The sequence below is a fragment of the Pseudophryne corroboree genome, chromosome 2, assembly GCF_028390025.1.
Source record: "Pseudophryne corroboree isolate aPseCor3 chromosome 2, aPseCor3.hap2, whole genome shotgun sequence".
In the NCBI taxonomy this organism is placed as follows: Eukaryota; Metazoa; Chordata; class Amphibia; order Anura; family Myobatrachidae; genus Pseudophryne; species Pseudophryne corroboree.
This window is the reverse complement of record NC_086445.1, coordinates 515,355,539-515,378,731: the sequence shown is the minus strand read 5'-3', so window position 1 is coordinate 515,378,731 and position 23,193 is coordinate 515,355,539. Positions and strand designations below refer to the sequence as shown.

The window sequence follows — 23,193 nt, the reverse complement described above, 5'->3', positions numbered from 1 at the left end:
CAAACACCGGGCCCATCTAGGAGTGGCACTGCAGTGTCACGCAGGATGTCCCTTCCAAAAAACCCTCCCCAAACAGCACATGACGCAAAGAAAAAAAGAGGCGCAATGAGGTAGCTGACTGTGTGAGTAAGATTAGCGACCCTAGTGGCCGACACAAACACCGGGCCCATCTAGGAGTGGCACTGCAGTGTCACGCAGGATGTCCCTTCCAAAAAACCCTCCCCAAACAGCACATGACGCAAAGAAAAAAAGAGGCGCAATGAGGTAGCTGTGTGAGTAAGATTAGCGACCCTAGTGGCCGACACAAACACCGGGCCCATCTAGGAGTGGCACTGCAGTGTCACGCAGGATGTCCCTTCCAAAAAACCCTCCCCAAACAGCACATGACGCAAAGAAAAAAAGAGGCGCAATGAGGTAGCTGACTGTGTGAGTAAGATTAGCGACCCTAGTGGCCGACACAAACACCGGGCCCATCTAGGAGTGGCACTGCAGTGTCACGCAGGATGTCCCTTCCAAAAAACCCTCCCCAAACAGCACATGACGCAAAGAAAAAAAGAGGCGCAATGAGGTAGCTGTGTGAGTAAGATTAGCGACCCTAGTGGCCGACACAAACACCGGGCCCATCTAGGAGTGGCACTGCAGTGTCACGCAGGATGGCCCTTCCAAAAAACCCTCCCCAAACAGCACATGACGCAAAGAAAAAAAGAGGCGCAATGAGGTAGCTGTGTGAGTAAGATTAGCGACCCTAGTGGCCGACACAAACACCGGGCCCATCTAGGAGTGGCACTGCAGTGTCACGCAGGATGTCCCTTCCAAAAAACCCTCCCCAAACAGCACATGACGCAAAGAAAAAAAGAGGCGCAATGAGGTAGCTGTGTGAGTAAGATTAGCGACCCTAGTGGCCGACACAAACACCGGGCCCATCTAGGAGTGGCACTGCAGTGTCACGCAGGATGTCCCTTCCAAAAAACCCTCCCCAAACAGCACATGACGCAAAGAAAAAAAGAGGCGCAATGAGGTAGCTGTGTGAGTAAGATTAGCGACCCTAGTGGCCGACACAAACACCGGGCCCATCTAGGAGTGGCACTGCAGTGTCACGCAGGATGTCCCTTCCAAAAAAACCCTCCCCAATCAGCACATGATGCAAAGAAAAAGAAAAGAAAAAAGAGGTGCAAGATGGAATTGTCCTTGGGCCCTCCCACCCACCCTTATGTTGTATAAACAAAACAGGACATGCACACTTTAACCAACCCATCATTTCAGTGACAGGGTCTGCCACACGACTGTGACTGATATGACGGGTTGGTTTGGACCCCCCCCCAAAAAAGAAGCAATTAATCTCTCCTTGCACAAACTGGCTCTACAGAGGCAAGATGTCCACCTCATCTTCACCCTCCGATATATCACCGTGTACATCCCCCTCCTCACAGATTATCAATTCGTCCCCACTGGAATCCACCATCTCAGCTCCCTGTGTACTTTGTGGAGGCAATTGCTGCTGGTCAATGTCTCCGCGGAGGAATTGATTATAATTCATTTTAATGAACATCATCTTCTCCACATTTTCTGGATGTAACCTCGTACGCCGATTGCTGACAAGGTGAGCGGCGGCACTAAACACTCTTTCGGAGTACACACTTGTGGGAGGGCAACTTAGGTAGAATAAAGCCAGTTTGTGCAAGGGCCTCCAAATTGCCTCTTTTTCCTGCCAGTATAAGTACGGACTGTGTGACGTGCCTACTTGGATGCGGTCACTCATATAATCCTCCACCATTCTATCAATGTTGAGAGAATCATATGCAGTGACAGTAGACGACATGTCCGTAATCGTTGTCAGGTCCTTCAGTCCGGACCAGATGTCAGCATCAGCAGTCGCTCCAGACTGCCCTGCATCACCGCCAGTGGGTGGGCTCGGAATTCTGAGCCTTTTCCTCGCACCCCCAGTTGCGGGAGAATGTGAAGGAGGAGATGTTGACAGGTCGCGTTCCGCTTGACTTGACAATTTTGTCACCAGCAGGTCTTTCAACCCCAGCAGACCTGTGTCTGCCGGAAAGAGAGATCCAAGGTAGGCTTTAAATCTAGGATCGAGCACGGTGGCCAAAATGTAGTGCTCTGATTTCAACAGATTGACCACCCGTGAATCCTTGTTAAGCGAATTAAGGGCTGCATCCACAAGTCCCACATGCCTAGCGGAATCGCTCCCTTTTAGCTCCTTCTTCAATGCCTCCAGCTTCTTCTGCAAAAGCCTGATGAGGGGAATGACCTGACTCAGGCTGGCAGTGTCTGAACTGACTTCACGTGTGGCAAGTTCAAAGGGCATCAGAACCTTGCACAACGTTGAAATCATTCTCCACTGCACTTGAGACAGGTGCATTCCACCTACTATATCGTGCTCAATTGTATAGGCTTGAATGGCCTTTTGCTGCTCCTCCAACCTCTGAAGCATATAGAGGGTTGAATTCCACCTCGTTACCACTTCTTGCTTCAGATGATGGCAGGGCAGGTTCAGTAGTTTTTGGTGGTGCTCCAGTTTTCTGTACGTGGTGCCTGTACGCCGAAAGTGTCCCGCAATTCTTCTGGCCACCGACAGCATCTCTTGCACGCCCCTGTCGTTTTTTAAAAAATTCTGCACCACCAAATTCAAGGTATGTGCAAAACATGGGACGTGCTGGAATTGGCCCAGATTTAATGCACACACAATATTGCTGGCGTTGTCCGATGCCACAAATCCACAGGAGAGTCCAATTGGGGTAAGCCATTCCGCGATGATCTTCCTCAGTTGCCGTAAGAGGTTTTCAGCTGTGTGCGTATTCTGGAAAGCGGTGATACAAAGCGTAGCCTGCCTAGGAAAGAGTTGGCGTTTGCGAGATGCTGCTACTGGTGCCGCCGCTGCTGTTCTTGCGGCGGGAGTCCATACATCTACCCAGTGGGCTGTCACAGTCATATAGTCCTGACCCTGCCCTGCTCCTCTTGTCCACATGTCCGTGGTTAAGTGGACATTGGGTACAGCTGCATTTTTTAGGACACTGGTGACTCTTTTTCTGAGGTCTGTGTACATTTTCGGTATCGCCTGCCTAGAGAAATGGAACCTAGATGGTATTTGGTACCGGGGACACAGTACCTCCAACAAGTCTCTAGTTGGCTCTGCAGTAATGATGGATACCGGAACCACGTTTCTCACCACCCAGGATGCCAAGGCCTCAGTTATCCGCTTTGCAGTAGGATGACTGCTGTGATATTTCATCTTCCTCGCAAAGGACTGTTGAACAGTCAGTTGCTTACTGGAAGTAGTACAAGTGGGCTTACGACTTCCCCTCTGGGATGACCATCGACTCCCAGCGGCAACAACAGCAGCGCCAGCAGCAGTAGGCGTTACACGCAAGGATGCATCGGAGGAATCCCAGGCAGGAGAGGACTCGTCAGAATTGCCAGTGACATGGCCTGCAGGACTATTGGCATTCCTGGGGAAGGAGGAAATTGACACTGAGGGAGTTGGTGGGGTGGTTTGCGTGAGCTTGGTTACAAGAGGAAGGGATTTACTGGTCAGTGGACTGCTTCCGCTGTCACCCAAAGTTTTTGAACTTGTCACTGACTTATTATGAATGCGCTGCAGGTGACGTATAAGGGAGGATGTTCCGAGGTGGTTAACGTCCTTACCCCTACTTATTACAGCTTGACAAAGGGAACACACGGCTTGACACCTGTTGTCCGCATTTCTGGTGAAATACCTCCACACCGAAGAGCTGATTTTTTTGGTATTTTCACCTGGCATGTCAACGGCCATATTCCTCCCACGGACAACAGGTGTCTCCCCGGGTGCCTGACTTAAACAAACCACCTCACCATCAGAATCCTCCTGGTCAATTTCCTCCCCAGCGCCAGCAACACCCATATCCTCCTCATCCTGGTGTACTTCAACACTGACATCTTCAATCTGACTATCAGGAACTGGACTGCGGGTGCTCCTTCCAGCACTTGCAGGGGGCGTGCAAATGGTGGAAGGCGCATGCTCTTCACGTCCAGTGTTGGGAAGGTCAGGCATCGCAACCGACACAATTGGACTCTCCTTGTGGATTTGGGATTTCAAAGAACGCACAGTTCTTTGCGGTGCTTTGCCTTTTGCCAGCTTGAGTCTTTTCAGTTTTCTAGCGAGAGGCTGAGTGCTTCCATCCTCATGTGAAGCTGAACCACTAGCCATGAACATAGGCCAGGGCCTCAGCCGTTCCTTGCCACTCCGTGTGGTAAATGGCATATTGGCAAGTTTACGCTTCTCCTCCGACAATTTTTTTTTAGGTTTTGGAGTCCTTTTTTTACTGATATTTGGTGTTTTGGTTTTGACATGCTCTGTACTATGCCATTGGGCATCGGCCTTGGCAGACGACGTTGCTGGCATTTCATCGTCTCGGCCATGACTAGTGGCAGCAGCTTCAGCACGAGGTGGAAGTGGATCTTGATCTTTCCCTAATTTTGGAACCTCAACATTTTTGTTCTCCATATTTTAATAGGCACAACTAAAAGGCACCTCAGGTAAACAATGGAGATGGATGTATTGGATACTAGTATACAATTATGGACGGGCTGCCGAGTGCCGACACAGAGGTAGCCACAGCCGTGAACTACCGCACTGTACTGTGTCTGCTGCTAATATATAGACTGGTTGATAAAGAGATAGTATACTCGTAACTAGTATGTATGTATAAAGAAAGAAAAAAAAACCACGGTTAGGTGGTATATACAATTATGGACGGGCTGCCGAGTGCCGACACAGAGGTAGCCACAGCCGTGAACTACCGCACTGTACTGTGTCTGCTGCTAATATATAGACTGGTTGATAAAGAGATAGTATACTCGTAACTAGTATGTATGTATAAAGAAAGAAAAAAAAACCACGGTTAGGTGGTATATACAATTATGGACGGGCTGCCGAGTGCCGACACAGAGGTAGCCACAGCCGTGAACTACCGCACTGTACTGTGTCTGCTGCTAATATATAGACTGGTTGATAAAGAGATAGTATACTCGTAACTAGTATGTATGTATAAAGAAAGAAAAAAAAACCACGGTTAGGTGGTATATACAATTATGGACGGGCTGCCGAGTGCCGACACAGAGGTAGCCACAGCCGTGAACTACCGCACTGTACTGTGTCTGCTGCTAATATAGACTGGTTGATAAAGAGATAGTATACTCGTAACTAGTATGTATGTATAAAGAAAGAAAAAAAAACCACGGTTAGGTGGTATATACAATTATGGACGGGCTGCCGAGTGCCGACACAGAGGTAGCCACAGCCGTGAACTACCGCACTGTACTGTGTCTGCTGCTAATATATAGACTGGTTGATAAAGAGATAGTATACTCGTAACTAGTATGTATGTATAAAGAAAGAAAAAAAAACCACGGTTAGGTGGTATATACAATTATGGACGGGCTGCCGAGTGCCGACACAGAGGTAGCCACAGCCGTGAACTACCGCACTGTACTGTGTCTGCTGCTAATATATAGACTGGTTGATAAAGAGATAGTATACTCGTAACTAGTATGTATGTATAAAGAAAAAAAAAAAACCACGGTTAGGTGGTATATACAATTATGGACGGGCTGCCGAGTGCCGACACAGAGGTAGCCACAGCCGTGAACTACCGCACTGTACTGTGTCTGCTGCTAATATATAGACTGGTTGATAAAGAGATAGTATACTCGTAACTAGTATGTATGTATAAAGAAAGAAAAAAAAACCACGGTTAGGTGGTATATACAATTATGGACGGGCTGCCGAGTGCCGACACAGAGGTAGCCACAGCCGTGAACTACCGCACTGTACTGTGTCTGCTGCTAATATAGACTGGTTGATAAAGAGATAGTATACTCGTAACTAGTATGTATGTATAAAGAAAGAAAAAAAAACCACGGTTAGGTGGTATATACAATTATGGACGGGCTGCCGAGTGCCGACACAGAGGTAGCCACAGCCGTGAACTACCGCACTGTACTGTGTCTGCTGCTAATATATAGACTGGTTGATAAAGAGATAGTATACTCGTAACTAGTATGTATGTATAAAGAAAGAAAAAAAAACCACGGTTAGGTGGTATATACAATTATGGACGGGCTGCCGAGTGCCGACACAGAGGTAGCCACAGCCGTGAACTACCGCACTGTACTGTGTCTGCTGCTAATATATAGACTGGTTGATAAAGAGATAGTATACTCGTAACTAGTATGTATGTATAAAGAAAGAAAAAAAAACCACGGTTAGGTGGTATATACAATTATGGACGGGCTGCCGAGTGCCGACACAGAGGTAGCCACAGCCGTGAACTACCGCACTGTACTGTGTCTGCTGCTAATATAGACTGGTTGATAAAGAGATAGTATACTACTAATATTATATACTGGTGGTCAGGTCACTGGTCACTAGTCACACTGGCAGTGGCACTCCTGCAGCAAAAGTGTGCACTGTTTAATTTTAATATAATATTATGTACTCCTGGCTCCTGCTATAACCTATAACTGGCACTGCAGTAGTGCTCCCCAGTCTCCCCCACAATTATAAGCTGTGTGAGCTGAGCAGTCAGACAGATATATAATATATATAGATGATGCAGCACACTGGCCTGAGCCTGAGCAGTGCACACAGATATGGTATGTGACTGACTGAGTCACTGTGTGTATCGCTTTTTTCAGGCAGAGAACGGATATATTAAATAAACTGCACTGTGTGTCTGGTGGTCACTCACTATATAATATATTATGTACTCCTGGCTCCTGCTATAACCTATAACTGGCACTGCAGTAGTGCTCCCCAGTCTCCCCCACAATTATAAGCTGTGTGAGCTGAGCAGTCAGACAGATATATAATATTATATATAGATAATAGATGATGCAGCACACTGGCCTGAGCCTGAGCAGTGCACACAGATATGGTATGTGACTGAGTCACTGTGTGCTGTGTATCGCTTTTTTCAGGCAGAGAACGGATTATAAATAAAAGTGGTGGTCACTGGTCACTATCAGCAAAACTCTGCACTGTACACTACTGAGTACTCCTAATGCTCCCCAAAATTAGTAAATCAAGTGTCTAAACGGAGAGGACGCCAGCCACGTCCTCTCCCTATCAATCTCAATGCACGTGTGAAAATGGCGGCGACGCGCGGCTCCTTATATAGAATCCGAGTCTCGCGATAGAATCCGAGCCTCGCGAGAATCCGACAGCGTCATGATGACGTTCGGGCGCGCTCGGGTTAACCGAGCAAGGCGGGAAGATCCGAGTCGCTCGGACCCGTGAAAAAAAACATGAAGTTCTGGCGGGTTCGGATTCAGAGAAACCGAACCCGCTCATCTCTAATTGGAACCATTTCTACTATTAAACTACAGATAACTAGGGTGAACTAAGCCTTAGAGAGAGAGAGATAGAGTGGAGAGAAATAAAGTATCAGCCAATCAGCTCCTGTCATTTTTCAAACACATCCTGTAAAATGGCAGTTAGGGACTGATTGGCTGGTACTTTATCTCCACGGCTTAGTACATAAACCCCTTAGTACAGGTACCGTGAGACCTAGGCTTACCATACTATTACCAGTATCAGGGGCAAATGCAGGATTTCTAGATGGAGTTTCCAAATTTGATCAACAATCTCTAGCTCCACAGAACACTGGAGCAAGTGCAGGATTCCAGGGGAGCAGTAAAAGAACCTAATACCGACCCTGGACATATTAGTGTATGAAATACAATATTAATCTATATACAGGTTATAAGTGCGAAAGTCCTCACTCACTCATCACTAATTGTCTTATTTCCCGATATGTTAGGAAGCTGAAATTTAACATAGGTATTCTTCAGGTGGGAAACAGGAAAACTACGTAATTAGAATTCTGATAAACCTCCCCTAAGGGGATGAAAAGGGGGTTGACATAGTGACATAATTACCATTGCATGGCTTGCGTTGCGTGAACGATAACTCCCAAACAGACAATCGGATCAAAATTTGGATTGCACCTCCAGTGTGTAAAATTTAATAAACTGCAAAAATCCGAAAGCCCTCACTCACTCTGTCACTGACTCATCACTAATTCTCTTACTTCCCAATATGTTAAGAAGATTAAATTTAACATAGGTAGCCTGGAGTAACGCCAAAAACCATGGATTAATATTTACTTACATTAAGACATCTCAAATTCACAGCTCTATAGATTTACCAAATTTTAACACTCATTTACATTTCCAACCGTGAAAATCAGAAACGTCTATGTAAAGAATGGGTAGAACAGCTAGTTGTTACTATAAATGGCGTAGATGGTATATAGGCCAGTGTTTTCCAACCTCAGTACTCAAGGCGCACTAAGGGTATGTATACACTAGGACGAAATCGCAGACGATGCAATGTCGTCCGCGATGAGACCCAACATTCGCAAGAGCATACACACTTTCCGATGTGTGGAGCAACGATGCGACAGGGCGGCCATGCTGCATACAACAGCATGGCCTTCGTCTGCAATATTACCCATTGGACCTGCATGCAGGTCCAACGGGTGATGTCACGGACGACCTGCTGGAGTGCGCATGGTGCGATATATCGTCTGTACACATTAGAAGATATAGTTCTGAACCAGCCAATATCGGCCGGATCGTACACGATATCGTTATTGGCACCTTAAGAGAGGAGGCCCATGTGCTGCCTCCTCCATTCGGGCTCCCACCTCTCTGCCAGCAGCACTGGAGAGTCTGAACCCTAGAGGGCTGAGACTCTACTACGCCCGCGCAGATCACCGGGAAAATTGGGCACAGAGCATTTTCCCAGTGATTTCTCTACTGTGCTTGCACAGAACACTGCGAAAATGGCTGCTGCACCATTTTCACAGTGATTCCACAGCACTGCTGACGTCGGTGCGGGACTCCAGAGGGGTAAGTATTCAAAAAATGGGTACAGCTTGTGTGGTGGGGGCCCCCTCTGGACTCAGGGGCCCGTGTTCACTGCACACACTGCACCCATTATAGATACGCCTGTGGATATCACCTAGTGTGTACGCACCATTACTGTCTAGGGGGTAAATTTACTAAGATGGGAGTTCTATTTAAAATGGGATGTTGCCCATAGCAACCAATCAGATTCTACTTTTCATTTATCTAGCACCTTCTAGAAGCTAATACCTGGAATCTGATTGGTTGCTATGGGCAACATCCAATCTTAAATAGAACTCCCATCTTAGTAAATTGACCCCACAGTCTTAGTGATATGCATGCTTGAACACAGATAGTTAACATAACGGAGATACTAATTAAGGGGGTCATTCCGAGTTGATCTCTCGCTGACGATTTTCGCAGCGCTTAGGTGAAAAACCAGCATTTATGCGCATGCGTATGCCCCGCAATGCACACACGTGACGTACGGGTACAAAGCCCTTTGTGGTTGTGCTCAGGTTCTAGCTACGTTTTTCTTCGCACTGACGGCCGCAAGAAGATTGACAGGAAGGGGGTGTTTCAGGGTGTTAACTGACCGTTTTCAGGGAGTGTTTGCAAAAACGCAGGCGTGTCTAAAAAAATGCATGTGTGGCTGAGCGGGTGTATGACGTCAAATCCGGACACAAATAAGCTGAAGTATTCGCAAGCGCTGAGTAGGTTCAGAGCTACTCTGAAACTGCACAAACTGTTTTTGCAGAGCTCGGCTGCACATGCGTTCGCACTCCTGCTAAGCTAAAATACACTCCCCAGTGGGCGGCGGCATAGCGTTTGCACGGCTGCTAAAACTAGCTAGCGAGCGATCAACTCGGAATGACCCCCTAAGTCACCTGTGCTCAAGTATGGCTATACTTAAAACTAGAGATGAGCGGGTTCGGTTCTCCGAGATCCGAACCCCCCCCGAACTTCACCTATTTTACAAGGTTCCAAGGCAGCCTCGGATCTTCCCGCCTTGCTCGGTTAACCCGAACGCGCCCGAACGTCATCATCCCGCTGTCGGATTCTCGCGAGAATCGTATTCTATATAAAGAGCTGCGCGTCGCCGCCATTTTCACTCGTGCATTGGAGATTGAACGGAGAGGACGTGGCTGCGTTCTCTCCCTGATAAGCTCTGTAATCTGTGCTCAGTGTGCTGCAAATATCTGTGCTCAGTGTGCTGCAAATATCTGTGCTCAGTGTGCTGAAAATATCTACGTTCCCTGCCTGAAAACGCTCCATATCTGTGGTCAGTGTGCTGCAAATATCTGTGCTCAGTGTGCTGCATTGTGGGGACTGGGGACCACCAGTATATAATTATAGTAGTACAGTACAGTAGGCCATTGCTGTATCTTGCAGCTCTGTGTCAAGTATACTATCTCTGTGCTGCATTATTGTGAGCAGTATATAGTAGGACAGTGCAGCTTTTTGGTGACCAGTAGTATACATATATAGTACAGTACAGTAGGCCATTGCTGTATCTTGCAGCTCTGTGTCAAGTATACTATCTCTGTGCTGCATTATTGTGAGCAGTATATAGTAGGACAGTGCGGCATTTTGGTGACCAGCAGTATACATATATAGTACAGTAGGCCATTGCTGTATCTTGCAGCTCTGTGTCAAGTATACTATCTCTGTGCTGCATTATTGTGAGCAGTATATAGTAGGACAGTGCAGCATTTGGGTGACCAGCAGTATACATATAGTACAGTACAGTAGGCCATTGCTCTATCTTGCAGCTCTGTGTCAAGTATACTATCTCTGTGCTGCATTATTGTGAGCAGTATATAGTAGGACAGTGCAGCATTTTGGTGACCAGCAGTATACATATAGTACAGTACAGTAGGCCATTGCTCTATCTTGTAGCTCTGTGTCAAGTATACTATCTCTGTGCTGCATTATTGTGAGCAGTATATAGTAGGACAGTGCAGCATTTTGGTGACCAGCAGTATACATATAGTACAGTACAGTAGACCATTGCTGTATCTTGCAGCTGTGTCAAGTATACTATCTCTGTGCTGCATTATTGTGAGCAGTATATAGTAGGACAGTGCAGCATTTTGGTGACCAGCAGTATACATATAGTACAGTACAGTAGACCATTGCTGTATCTTGCAGCTCTGTGTCACTTCTAGTATCCTGATCAATGCTTAATATCTGTGCTCAGTGTCAGTGCTGCATTGTGGTGACCAGTATACTACAGTACAATAGTCCAGTGTTGTTCTCGCTGCTCAGTGTCAGTTCTCCATAGTATCATCAGTGATCAGTATAATCAGTTCTCAGTATAATCAGTGTGCTGTTAGACGTGTGCCCGTTTTCCGCCATTAGTGCAGTGGGATTTAGACAATTGATGAAGTTATTGTGTCCCCGGTACAAAATCCCATCTAGGTTCCACTTCACTAGGCAGGCGATAGCGAGATTTTACCAATTAATATCAGTGATTTATAATTATTAATTACAGTGATCTTGCCAAATAATTCCAGTGATTTTGTCATTTCCTTCCAGTGATTTGGACCAATAATACCATTGATTAGAACGAATAATTCCAGTGATTTTGTCATTTTCTTCCAGTGATTTGGACCAATAATACCATTGATTAGAACGAATAATTCCAGTGATTTTGTCATTTTCTTCCAGTGATTTGGACCAATAATACCATTGATTAGAACGAATAATTCCTGTGATATTGAGGTGTTTGTGTCGCTTAGCTTAGCCGTCCAGCGACCACAGTGCACCTCTTTTTCTCTTTTCTTTGCATCATGTGCTGTTTGGGGCCAAATTTTTTAAGTGCCATCCTGTCTGACACTGCAGTGCCACTCCTAGATGGGCCAGGTGTTTGTGCCGCCCTCTTGGATCGCTTAGCTTAGTCATCCAGCGACCTCGGTGCAAATTTTAGGACTAAAAATAGTATTGTGAGGTGTTCAGAATAGACTGGAAATGAGTGGAAATTGTGGTTATTGAGGTTAATAATACTATAGGATCAAAATGACCCCCAAATTCTATTATTTAAGCTGTTTTTGAGGGGTTTTTGGAAAAAAACACCCGAATCCAAAACACACCCGAATCCGCCAAAAAATTTTCAGGGAGGTTTTGCCAAAACGCGTCCAAATCCAAAACACGGCCGCGGAACCGAATCCAAAACCAAAACACAAAACCCGAAAAATTTCCGGTGCACATCTCTACTTAATTAAAACCTGGACTGTTAGTGTGCCTTGAGAACTGTGGCTTGGAACCCTTGGTATAGGTTGTATCAAACATATGTAACTAAAATAAACACAAGTGGTCATGTCCCCAGGGCAACATTGCTGTGTGACAATATCATACAGCCCACCAAGAACCTTTGCAATCTGGTGGACCTTTATGCAATAGATAGCACTTATCCTTGCGTATCTGTGCCTACTTCACTAAAGAGTGTAAGCTTGCAAGCAGGGCCCTCCTACCCAGAGCCGGCCCTAACCAATATGATGCCCTAGGCAAGATTTTGGCTTTTGCCCCCTATTACCGCCACTAGTTCTGCAGGAGATGCCTGGCATGAGTCAGCTGGCTGCTCTGCTAACGTCGGGCACCTTTTGTTTATGAAAATGCATCTTATTTGCATTACTATGTGGCTAGGGTGCACAAGCAGCTTCTGTTGATTAAAATGATATGCAGCATGCCTATATTCTGTGTGCGACTGCGGCTGTATCTGCATACTAAATGCTACATTACAGTGATTTCCAGAAATACACTGCACTGTAGCATTTCGTATGCAGATACAGCCACAGTCACACACAGAATATAGGCATGCCACATATAATTTTAATCAGCAGAAGCTGCTGGTGCCCATAAGCATACCAAATGCCCTAGGCATTTGCCTAGTTTGCCTATGCCTAAGGCCGGCTCTGCTCCTACCTCTATGACTGTCTGTTATTAACCAGTTTTGTTTTTTCACAGTTTTTTCCAATTGTTTTGTTTTATGTTATCACTCTTTCCAATTGTAAAGCCCAAAGGAATGTGCTGTAAGAAACTGTTAATAAATGATAACTAAATAATATACTATTGCTACTGTGTAATTTTAGCCGCTGGCTAAGAGAGAGGTTTCCATGCAACTGGAAACCCCCTGCGTTTGTGTATGCATTTTTTGTGGATAGTAGACTATTAAATGGGGTAATGAAAAGTGCTCTTAACAAAACAGATTTGTGAGTATCAGACCTTGGTTTTTGAATCAAGATACTTAATTCAAATGAGCGGGAGGCAGTCAACTGAACGCCTGTAAAGATCCCAGCGGTCAGGATACCGACACCAGAATCCCGACACCAGCTGAAATACCGGCGGTCGGAGTCCTGACCGCCGGCTGGTTACTCCTCTTGGGTGGTGGTACATGCCACCACCCAGAGGGGAATAGAAATCTGTGACGATCAAAGGTCGCCACCGGGCCTGAAGCGTGGCGAGCGCAGCGAACCCGCGAGGGGACACGCTGCACTCGTCTCCAGGATCCCAGCTGTCGGGCTCCCGGCGTTTGGTGTCTCCTGACCACCGGGATCCCAACCGCCGGAATCTCGTGCTGATCCCAAATGAGCAACAATAGAAAATTTGTGCTTATTAGCCTGAATCTGAGGTGAGACTCCGGGAGTAAAGCAAAAAAAGCAAGTAAATGTGCACCTGAGGAAAACCATACTGTACTGCAGGAGGGGCAGATGTAAAATGTACAGAGAGATTTGGATTTGTTAGGTGTGTCCAAACTCACATCAAAAAAATTTTGTGAAAATGAAGCTGTGAAACATTTGTATTTATAAACAGTATTTGCACCTCTTGCATTGCAACATGGGTTGCCAGGTGCACAGTTACTTTCTCTTTTTTGCCTTATTCCTTTCCTACCTCACAATCAGGCCCTAGTGTATGTGTCTTGCTTGTCATACAGTCTGACTGCTAAAAATATATCTCCTGCCTAAGTGCCTATCATACTTACTGACTGATAATTTTGTGATTATGCAATATGGTCCAAGTGTCAGAAGCAGCAACTTTCCAACTAATGTGTTTGCGAATTTAAATCAGAAATAATTTAAATAACAAAACCAGACTTGTTTCATCCGAGACTGCAAGAACTGTGCTCTTGTGACCGGCACTCGGGATACTGGCGGTCACCATGTGGACGCCGGGATCCTACAGTCAGCATGCCTACTAATAGGGACTATTCCACGACACCCATAGAGGGGTTTTATTGTGCTCGCCCCCCTCCCCCCAAGCCCCCCCCCCCTACCTGCCGGCATTCTGTGGCCGGGATCTCGGGGCTGGTGTGCTGACCACCAGGATCCCCACCACCGGTCACCCAGCCACGACCCCTTCAGAAAACTCAAACCTTATTATATAACCCTTTATGTCTCCTTCCGCTTATGCTGACTGATGATAACAACATGTCTCCTGTCCATGACTGAGTGATAATAACATATATCCTGACCATCACACTAACTGAGTGATAATAACATTCATCCTGTCTGTCAAACTGACTGATAATAATATGTCCTGTGTCTGTCATACTGACGTATTGATAATAACATCAATCCTGTCTATCACACTGACTGACTGATAATGACATGTCTCCTGCCTGTCATACTAACTGATAATAACATATATCCTGTCTGTCATACTGACTGAGTGATAATAACATGTCTCCTGTCTGTCACACTGACTGAGTGATAATAACATGTCTCCTGTCTGTCACACTGATGGAATGATAATAACATATATCCTGTCTGTCACACTGATTGAATGATAATAACATGTCTGCTGTCCATCACACTGACTGAGTGATAATAACATGTCTCCTGTCTGTCACACTGACTGAGTGAGTGATAAAAACATGTCTCCTATCTGTCACACTGACGGAATGATAATAACATATATCCTGTCTATCACACTGACTGACTGATAATAATATGTCTCCTGCCTGTCACACTGATTGATAATAACATAAACCCTGTCTGTCACACTGACTGATAATAAATGTCTCCTGTCTATCACACTGACTGATAATAACATATATCCTGTCCGCTACACTGACTGACTGATAACATGTCTCCTGTCTGTCACATGGACTGACTGGCAATCATATTTACAACTTGATATTTGCACTGCATTCATCAGTCTGTTACTTCCATTTCAGGTTATCAACACCCTGTCCATGTTGTCCTGGACTCCTATAGCTCTAAATAAAGGCCTCTTGTAAGTATCAAGATTTTTGGGGAAATGTATCAAGTTATCTAAAGCGTGGGCAAGTGGAGAAGTTACCCGTAGCAACTAATCAGCTTCTAGCTATCATATATATTATAAACTACATTTTAGAAAATGATTGGTAAAAGCTTATTAGTTGCTTTGTGAAACTGGTTCACTTCTCTACCTTTTACAAGGTTTGACACGCCCTTTGTTTTCATTGGAGGTGGTGCATGTTAATAGTGGTAATGATGTGGTATGTAACATTATGACTTTACTTTATTGTCAGACCATTCCCGACAGAGGATTTAGAAACAGACGATGACATCTACAGTGGTCTCTCGGATCAGATTGAGTAAGTTAGAAAGCCTCTAATTGTATTGTAACAGTAGTTTTGCTAAAGTAGCTACTATAACATAAACCTGCCACTAGCGTAACAAAAACAAATGTAGACGTAAGCAACAGGCAAGAAATGTTCAGGCTGAAAGTGCATCAGGTTTGACTGCCCAAACTGGTGGAATCCAAGTACGGTGATATGAGCAATCCAGATAGGCAGACAACTGGACCTACCTGTATTTGCTGTAGTTTAACGAAAACCTATTTCTAGGTAATTTGAGTGGCATTCAGCTACTGTGTGTGCATTATGTATAAGGATGCTACTACTACTGGGGTGCATTACATATAAGGACGCTACTACTACGGGTGGGACATTACGTAAAAGATGAATAAGATTGTGCTACTGTGTGGCGTAATTTTAAATGGGGGTACTATTGTGTGGCCATGCCCCGTACTTGTGAGACCACATCTCTTTTCCCGGCGCACACCACAGGCGCGAGCTGACCCTTTGTTGAATATGGGAGGGTGCAAATTTATAGTTTGCAGGGGGGTGCCGAACACCCTAGCACCGGCCCTGTGGGCAGCACAAAAGGTATAACATACCGTGTAGCCATGGCAGCATCACTGGATGGCAGAGTTGCTGTACTGCAGAGATGGAGTAACATAATGAATGGGGACAGTGCTTGTAGTGAGTGTGGTGGACTGCCTGTCATGTGGATGTGGGGCCACACGAGAACACACAAAACAGGATCCAGAGACATATGCCCTATAGCCAATCCGCTCGTGGGAATAGTGATAACAGAGCAGGCATTGGGGCAGTACAAGTACTGCCGCATTATTTGTTCAGTAAGCTCCATCATACAAAGTTGGATAATCATACGCTGGCAGACAGGGGCGTAGCCAGAACTTTGTGGGCCCCATAGCAACATTTTGAAAGGGCCCCTAACCCAATTCTTCTAGAAAGATGCTTCTTTGCAGCAGTTGTTAATGTGCCTCATAATAGTGCCCTAGTTCATTTTCTGAACCATAGCAGTTCTTTAGTTAATGTTATGCCCCACAGCAGTACCCTAGTTTACAATATGTCACAATGAAAGGGTTGACAGTACACATTAAGCAACACAGTGTCCACAGTTCATATTATGCCACACTATAGTGCCTCCACTTCTTACTGTGCCCCAGTTCATATTATGTAACATTATAATGCCCTCCAGTTTATTTTATACCACATACAATGAGCAGGCCCAGGGGAATACCTACATAGATTGTAAGCCCAAAGTCAAAAGTTGTAAGGGTCCCAATGTACTACCCAATGGTGAAAATGAATATAACACATGTAACTGTGACAGGGAAGGCGGGCCCCTCTGAGCTCTGGGCCCCATAGCAGCTGCACTCCCTGCACCTATGGTAGCTACGCCCTTGCTGGCAGGGCTATCGCTGACAGTAACCCTTAGATGTATATGGCGAAAAGAAGAAAAGTCATACGTCAGTAGAAACTCCCAACAAAAGAGATTTTTGCCCTGTGATAAATCTGACCCTACAGTGTATCCTGATAATGACACTATTAAGTCTTAAACATTAAGGATTTTCTATATATGTAAATGTGGCACTAACTTAAAATCTATGCCACAGGTTTTTGTGCAAGTTCAGTTGCGCCATAATTTACCAATCTGGGGATCCTTTATGAGCCCCGGCAAAAACCCAACACCACTGCAAGGTTTTCTCTCTCTCGCCAGTCGTCTCGTGCTGCCAGCAGCCATACGTTATCATCTATAAAAGTAGTTTGGATAATGCCATGAATTGCGGTAATCCCCTGCCAGCACTAACTAGGTGAACACCTACTGTAGTCAACCTTTTAGAAATTGACTGAAGCACTGGAGAAAGGGCTTTCTAATTGTAATAAACAGATCCCTAAGTTATGAATGTCTTGAGAAGTGCAGAGCATAGAATGGAGCATGTTGTGCAGCTGCTGAGATAAACCTGGCTGTATATTAAGGGATAGGTTGTTACGTTAATGAAGTTGTGTTAAAGTTTTAGTTCTCTCATAACCACTAAATATTTTCTGCCTGTTTGTGGTTACTTAGGTGTCTATTCATCAAGCACTGCAAGTCATACTTGCCTACTCTCCCAAATCCTGCGGGAGACTCTGATTTTCGGGTAGTCCCCCACATACCCCTAGTGAAGTGGTCAGAATGCAGAGAACAATGACATGTGTAGGGGGTGGGGCTTAGTGATTCTATTCTATGTTAAGCGCATCATGTAGGCCCCGCCCCTATTCAAATATGCATGAATCGTGACACTTTAGCGTGAGGGAGCTTAATGATGCAAGTGTTCCTCCGCCACCCCCACCACAGTATGCAGCAAGTATACTAAAACACTTTAGTAATTCAGCATTGCTCTGAAGATGAGATGTCCCCACATTCCCTATCACTGCTACTTTTGTAACAGGGAAACTTAGCACAGTCTGACTCGGCAGTGCTAGTGCGCTTGTGTGAACTGGGATCCACACAATGGCTGATCTTACCTAGGGGCAGCAGGGCTACAACCCCCCTCACCCACCCACCCTTCCAAGCAAAAATCTGCCACCACCAGTGAGCCCCCAGTGATTGCAGTGGCTTGCCAATGGAAGCCCTATCTGCAAATCACATGCTGCACAAAAAGTTCCCCTGCCAGTCGTAATGTGCTTCTGTGGGCTGCAGCCAATGGGGTCCATAGAAGCGCAAGTCTGTGGGTTTTTTCTTCTTCCCCTACATTGACTGTGGTTTGTATGCATGCGCAGGGTTGTAGAGAGCAGCACCGAACCCCATTACTGGCCCAAATAAGAGGTGTGTTCACATCCCCTAGGAAAAAAAAGACATGTTAAAAACAGCTAATAATTGCGGGTCCACGTAGAGTGCCTGTCCACTCAACAGGGGGAGCTGTTCAGATCGGTGGATGGGGGGGGGGGTTTGACCAGGGAAGGAGGAGGCATCTTACCTTGCTTTACCCCCCTCCCCCCACCCTCTCCTTTCTCAGCACAAGCCCTGGGCGTAATTCGGATCTGATTGCCTTCAGAAAATTTGTTAGCTAATGGACAAAACCATGTGCACTGCAGGGGGGCCAGATGTAACATGTGCAGAGAGAGTTAGATTTGGGTGGGGTGTGTTCAAACTGAAATCTAAATTGCAGTGTAAAAATAATGCAGCCAGTATTTACCCTGCACAGAAACAAAATAACCCACCCAAATCTAACTCTCTCTGCACGTTATATCTGCCACACCTGCAGAGCACATGGGCCCTCATTCCGAGTTGTTCGCTCGCTAGCTGCTTTTAGCAGCATTGCACACGCTAGGCCGCCGCCCTCTGGGAGTGTATCTTAGCATAGCAGAATTGCAAACGAAAGATTAGCAGATTTGCAAATAGAAATTTCTTAGTAGTTTCTGAGTAGCTCCAGACTTACTCAGCCATTGCGATCAGTTCAGTCAGTTTCGTTCCTGGTTTGACGTCACAAACACACCCAGCATTCGCCCAGACACTCCCCCATTTTTTCAGACACTCCCGCGTTTTTCCCAGAAACGCCAGCGTTTTTTTCTAGAGATGTGCACCGGAAATTTTTCGGGTTTTGTGTTTTGGTTTTGGATTCGGTTCCGCGGCCGTGTTTTGGATTCAGACGCGTTTTGCCAAAACCTCCCTGAATTTTTTTGTCGGATTCAGGTGTGTTTTGGATTCGGGTGTTTTTTTTTACAAAAAACCCTCAAAAACAGCTTAAATCATAGAATTTGGGGGTCATTTTGATCCCATAGTATTATTAACCTCAATAACCATAATTTCCACTCATTTTCAGTCTATTCTGAACACCTCACACCTCACAATATTATTTTTAGTCCTAAAATTTGCACCAAGGTCGCTGGATGGCTAAGCTAAGCGACACAAACACCTGGCCCATCTAGGAGTGGCACTGCAGTGTCAGACAGGATGGCACTTCAAAAAAATAGTCCCCAAACAGCACATGATGCAAAGAAAAAAAGAGGCGCACCAAGGTCGCTATGTGACTAAGCTAAGCGACACAAGTGGCCGACACAAACACCTGGCCCATCTAGGAGTGGCACTGCAGTGTCAGACAGGATGGCACTTCAGAAAAATAGTCCCCAAACAGCACATGATGCAAAGAAAAAAAGAGACGCACCAAGGTCGCTGTGTGACTAAGCTAAGCGACACAAGTGGCCGACACAAACACCTGGCCCATCTAGGAGTGGCACTGCAGTGTCAGACAGGATGGCAGATTTAAAAAATAGTCCCCAAACAGCACATGATGCAAAGAAAAAAAAGAGGTGCAATGAGGTAGCTGTGTGACTAAGCTAAGCGACCCAAGTGGCCGACACAAACACCTGGCCCATCTAGGAGTGGCACTGCAGTTTTCTAGCGAGAGGATGAGTGCTTCCATCCTCATGTGAATCTGAACCACTAGCCATGAGCATAGGCCAAGGCCTCAGCCGTTCCTTGCCACTCCGTGTCGTAAATGGCATATTGGCAAGTTTACGCTTCTCATCAGACGCTTTTCATTTTAATTTTTGGGTCATTTAACTGAACTTTTGTTTTTTGGATTTTACATGCTCTCTACTATGACATTGGGCATCGGCCTTGGCAGACGACGTTGATGGCATTTCATCGTCTCGCCCATGACTAGTGGCAGCAGCTTCAGCACGAGGTGGAAGTGGATCTTGATCTTTCCTTATTTTAACCTCCACATTTTTGTTCTCCATTTTTTAATGTGTGGAATTATATGCCAGTATCAATAGCAATGGCCTACTACTATATATACTGCGCACAACTGAAATGCACCACAGGTATGGATGGATAGTATACTTGACGACACAGAGGTAGGTAGAGCAGTGGCCTTCCGTACCATACTGCTATATATACTGGTGGTCACTGTCAGCAAACTGCAAAACTAAAATGCACCACAGGTATAGAATCTAGATGGATAGTATACTTGACGACACAGAGGTAGGTAGAGCAGTGGCCTTCCGTACCGTACTGCTATATATACTGGTGGTCACTGTCAGCAAACTGCAAAACTAAAATGCACCACAGGTATAGAATCTAGATGGATAGTATACTTGACGACACAGAGGTAGGTAGAGCAGTGGCCTTCCGTACCGTACTGCTATATATACTGGTGGTCACTGTCAGCAAACTGCAAAACTAAAATGCACCAAAGGTATAGAATCTAGATGGATAGTATACTTGACGACACAGAGGTAGGTAGAGCAGTGGCCTTCCGTACCGTACTGCTATATATACTGGTGGTCACTGTCAGCAAACTGCAAAACTAAAATGCACCACAGGTATAGAATCTAGATGGATAGTATACTTGACGACACAGAGGTAGGTAGAGCAGTGGCCTTCCATAACGTACTGCTATATATACTGGTGGTCACTGTCAGCAAACTGCAAAACTAAAATGCACCACAGGTATAGAATCTAGATGGATAGTATACTTGACGACACAGAGGTAGGTAGAGCAGTGGCCTTCCGTACCGTACTGCTATATATACTGGTGGTCACTGTCAGCAAACTGCAAAACTAAAATGCACCACAGGTATAGAATCTAGATGGATAGTATACTTGACGACACAGAGGTAGGTAGAGCAATGGCCTTCCGTACCGTACTGCTATATATACTGGTGGTCACTGTCAGCAAACTGCAAAACTAAAATGCACCACAGGTATAGAATCTAGATGGATAGTATACTTGATGACACAGAGGTAGGTAGAGCAGTGGCCTTCCGTACCGTACTGCTATATATACTGGTGGTCACTGTCAGCAAACTGCAAAACTAAAATGCACCACAGGTATAGAATCTAGATGGATAGTATACTTGACGACACAAAGGTAGGTAGAGCAGTGGCCTTCCGTACCGTACTGCTATATATACTGGTGGACACTGTCAGCAAAACTCTGCACTGTACTCCTCCTATATAATACTGCTGGTCCCCAGTCCCCACAATAAAGCAGTGTGAGCACAGATATATGCAGCACACTGAGCACAGATATGGAGCGTTTTTATGGCAGACAACATATAATACTGGTGGTCACTGATCAGCAAAACTCTGCACTGTACTCCTCCTATATAATACTGCTGGTCCCCAGTCCCCACAATAAAGCAGTGTGAGCACAGATATATGCAGCACACTGAGCACAGATATGGAGCGTTTTTCAGGCAGACAACGTATAATACTGGTGGTCACTGGTCAGCAAAACTCTGCACTGTACTCCTCCTATATAATACTGCTGGTCCCCAGTCCCCACAATAAAGCAGTGTGAGCACAGATATATGCAGCACACTGAGCACAGATATGGAGCGTTTTTCAGGCAGAGAACGGATAAAACTGGTGGTCACTGATCAGCAAAACTCTGCACTGTACTCCTCCTATATAATACAGCTGCTCCCTAGTCCCCACAATTAAGCAATAAGCACAAATATTTGCAGCAACATTAATAAACGGAGAGGATGCCAGCCACGTCCTCTCCCTAACATTTCCAATGCAGCGCGGCTCCTTATATAGAATCCGAATCTCGCGAGAATCCGACAGCGGGATGATGACGTTCGGGCGCGCTCGGGTTAACCGAGCCATACGGGAGAATCCGAGTATGCCTCGGACCCGTGTAAAATGGGTGAAGTTCGGGGGGGGTTCGGTTTCCGAGGAACCGAACCCGCTCATCACTAGTTTTTTCGCATACTCCCATAAAACGGCCAGTTTCCGCCCAGAAACACCCACTTCCTGTCAATCACACTCCGATCACCAGAACGGTGAAAAATCCTCGTTATGCCGTGAGTAAAATACCTAACTTTTGAGTAAAATAACTAAGCGCATGCGCTCTGCGAACCTTGCGCATGCGCAGTAAGCGACTAATCGCAATATAGAGAAAATCGGCAATGAGCGAACAACTCGGAATGACCACCATGGTTTTTCCCATTAGCTAACAAATTTGCTGCTGCGATCAGATCTGAATTAGGCCCCCTGTGTCCACAGAAGGAGACAAACAGGGGCGGAGGGATGTTATAGGATCCCTCTTCACAGACCTGGACCTCTTCCTCAGAGAAAGGAGTAGGGATTCTGGTACAAACACCATATGAAGATGGTGAAGGTTCCCACTATCAAGCTACAAAAATGTAGTATCTTCAAAGCTTGATTATATATGGTCCCCATATCCGTAATATCTCCTGCATTACCTTTGTAAGAAATGTCCCTGATACTTGATTTCTACATAAGTAGGTGAAAATGTTGTGTGTGAATTGGGGATGCTGTCTGGCATAATGGGGAGCACTACAGTATTTTAACACATTTATGGTGTTGGGAGTATTTACACATGATATTTTTTTATAATATCGCTGGGATATATTATAATATTATTGATAATTATACTGGTGGTGGTCCCCACAAGTTAGTTGTCCTGGGTCCCCCACAAACACCTTAATCCGTCCATGCCAGTTACATACATGTCCTGTTCTCTTGAACAGTTATCCTCAACTTGTGCACATCAACATTTATATCATTGTTTATTTATAAAGTGCTACAGTTCTTAAGGTTCATACACATTTGACGTGAAAATGAGCAACGTCACTAATTTTCACCCTTCCTGAGCGACGTCGCTAATTTTCACCCTTTCTGAGCGACGTCGCTAATTTTCACCCTTTCTGAGCGACGTCGCTAATTTTCACCCTTCCTGAGCTACGGCCCTAATTTTCACCCT

The 23,193-nt window shown here is 45.5% G+C and overlaps 1 protein-coding gene across 1 annotated transcript in view; it reads left to right on the top strand.

The window, feature by feature from the left end:
• VAV1 (vav guanine nucleotide exchange factor 1) overlaps positions 1-23,193 on the top strand; it is a 292,912-nt gene that overhangs the window by 115,437 nt on the left and 154,282 nt on the right. The window contains exons 3-4 of the mRNA XM_063954104.1: positions 15,077-15,135; positions 15,413-15,478. Of these exons, the coding sequence (XP_063810174.1) occupies positions 15,077-15,135; positions 15,413-15,478 (125 nt within the window). The remainder of the gene's footprint in view (positions 1-15,076; positions 15,136-15,412; positions 15,479-23,193) is intronic.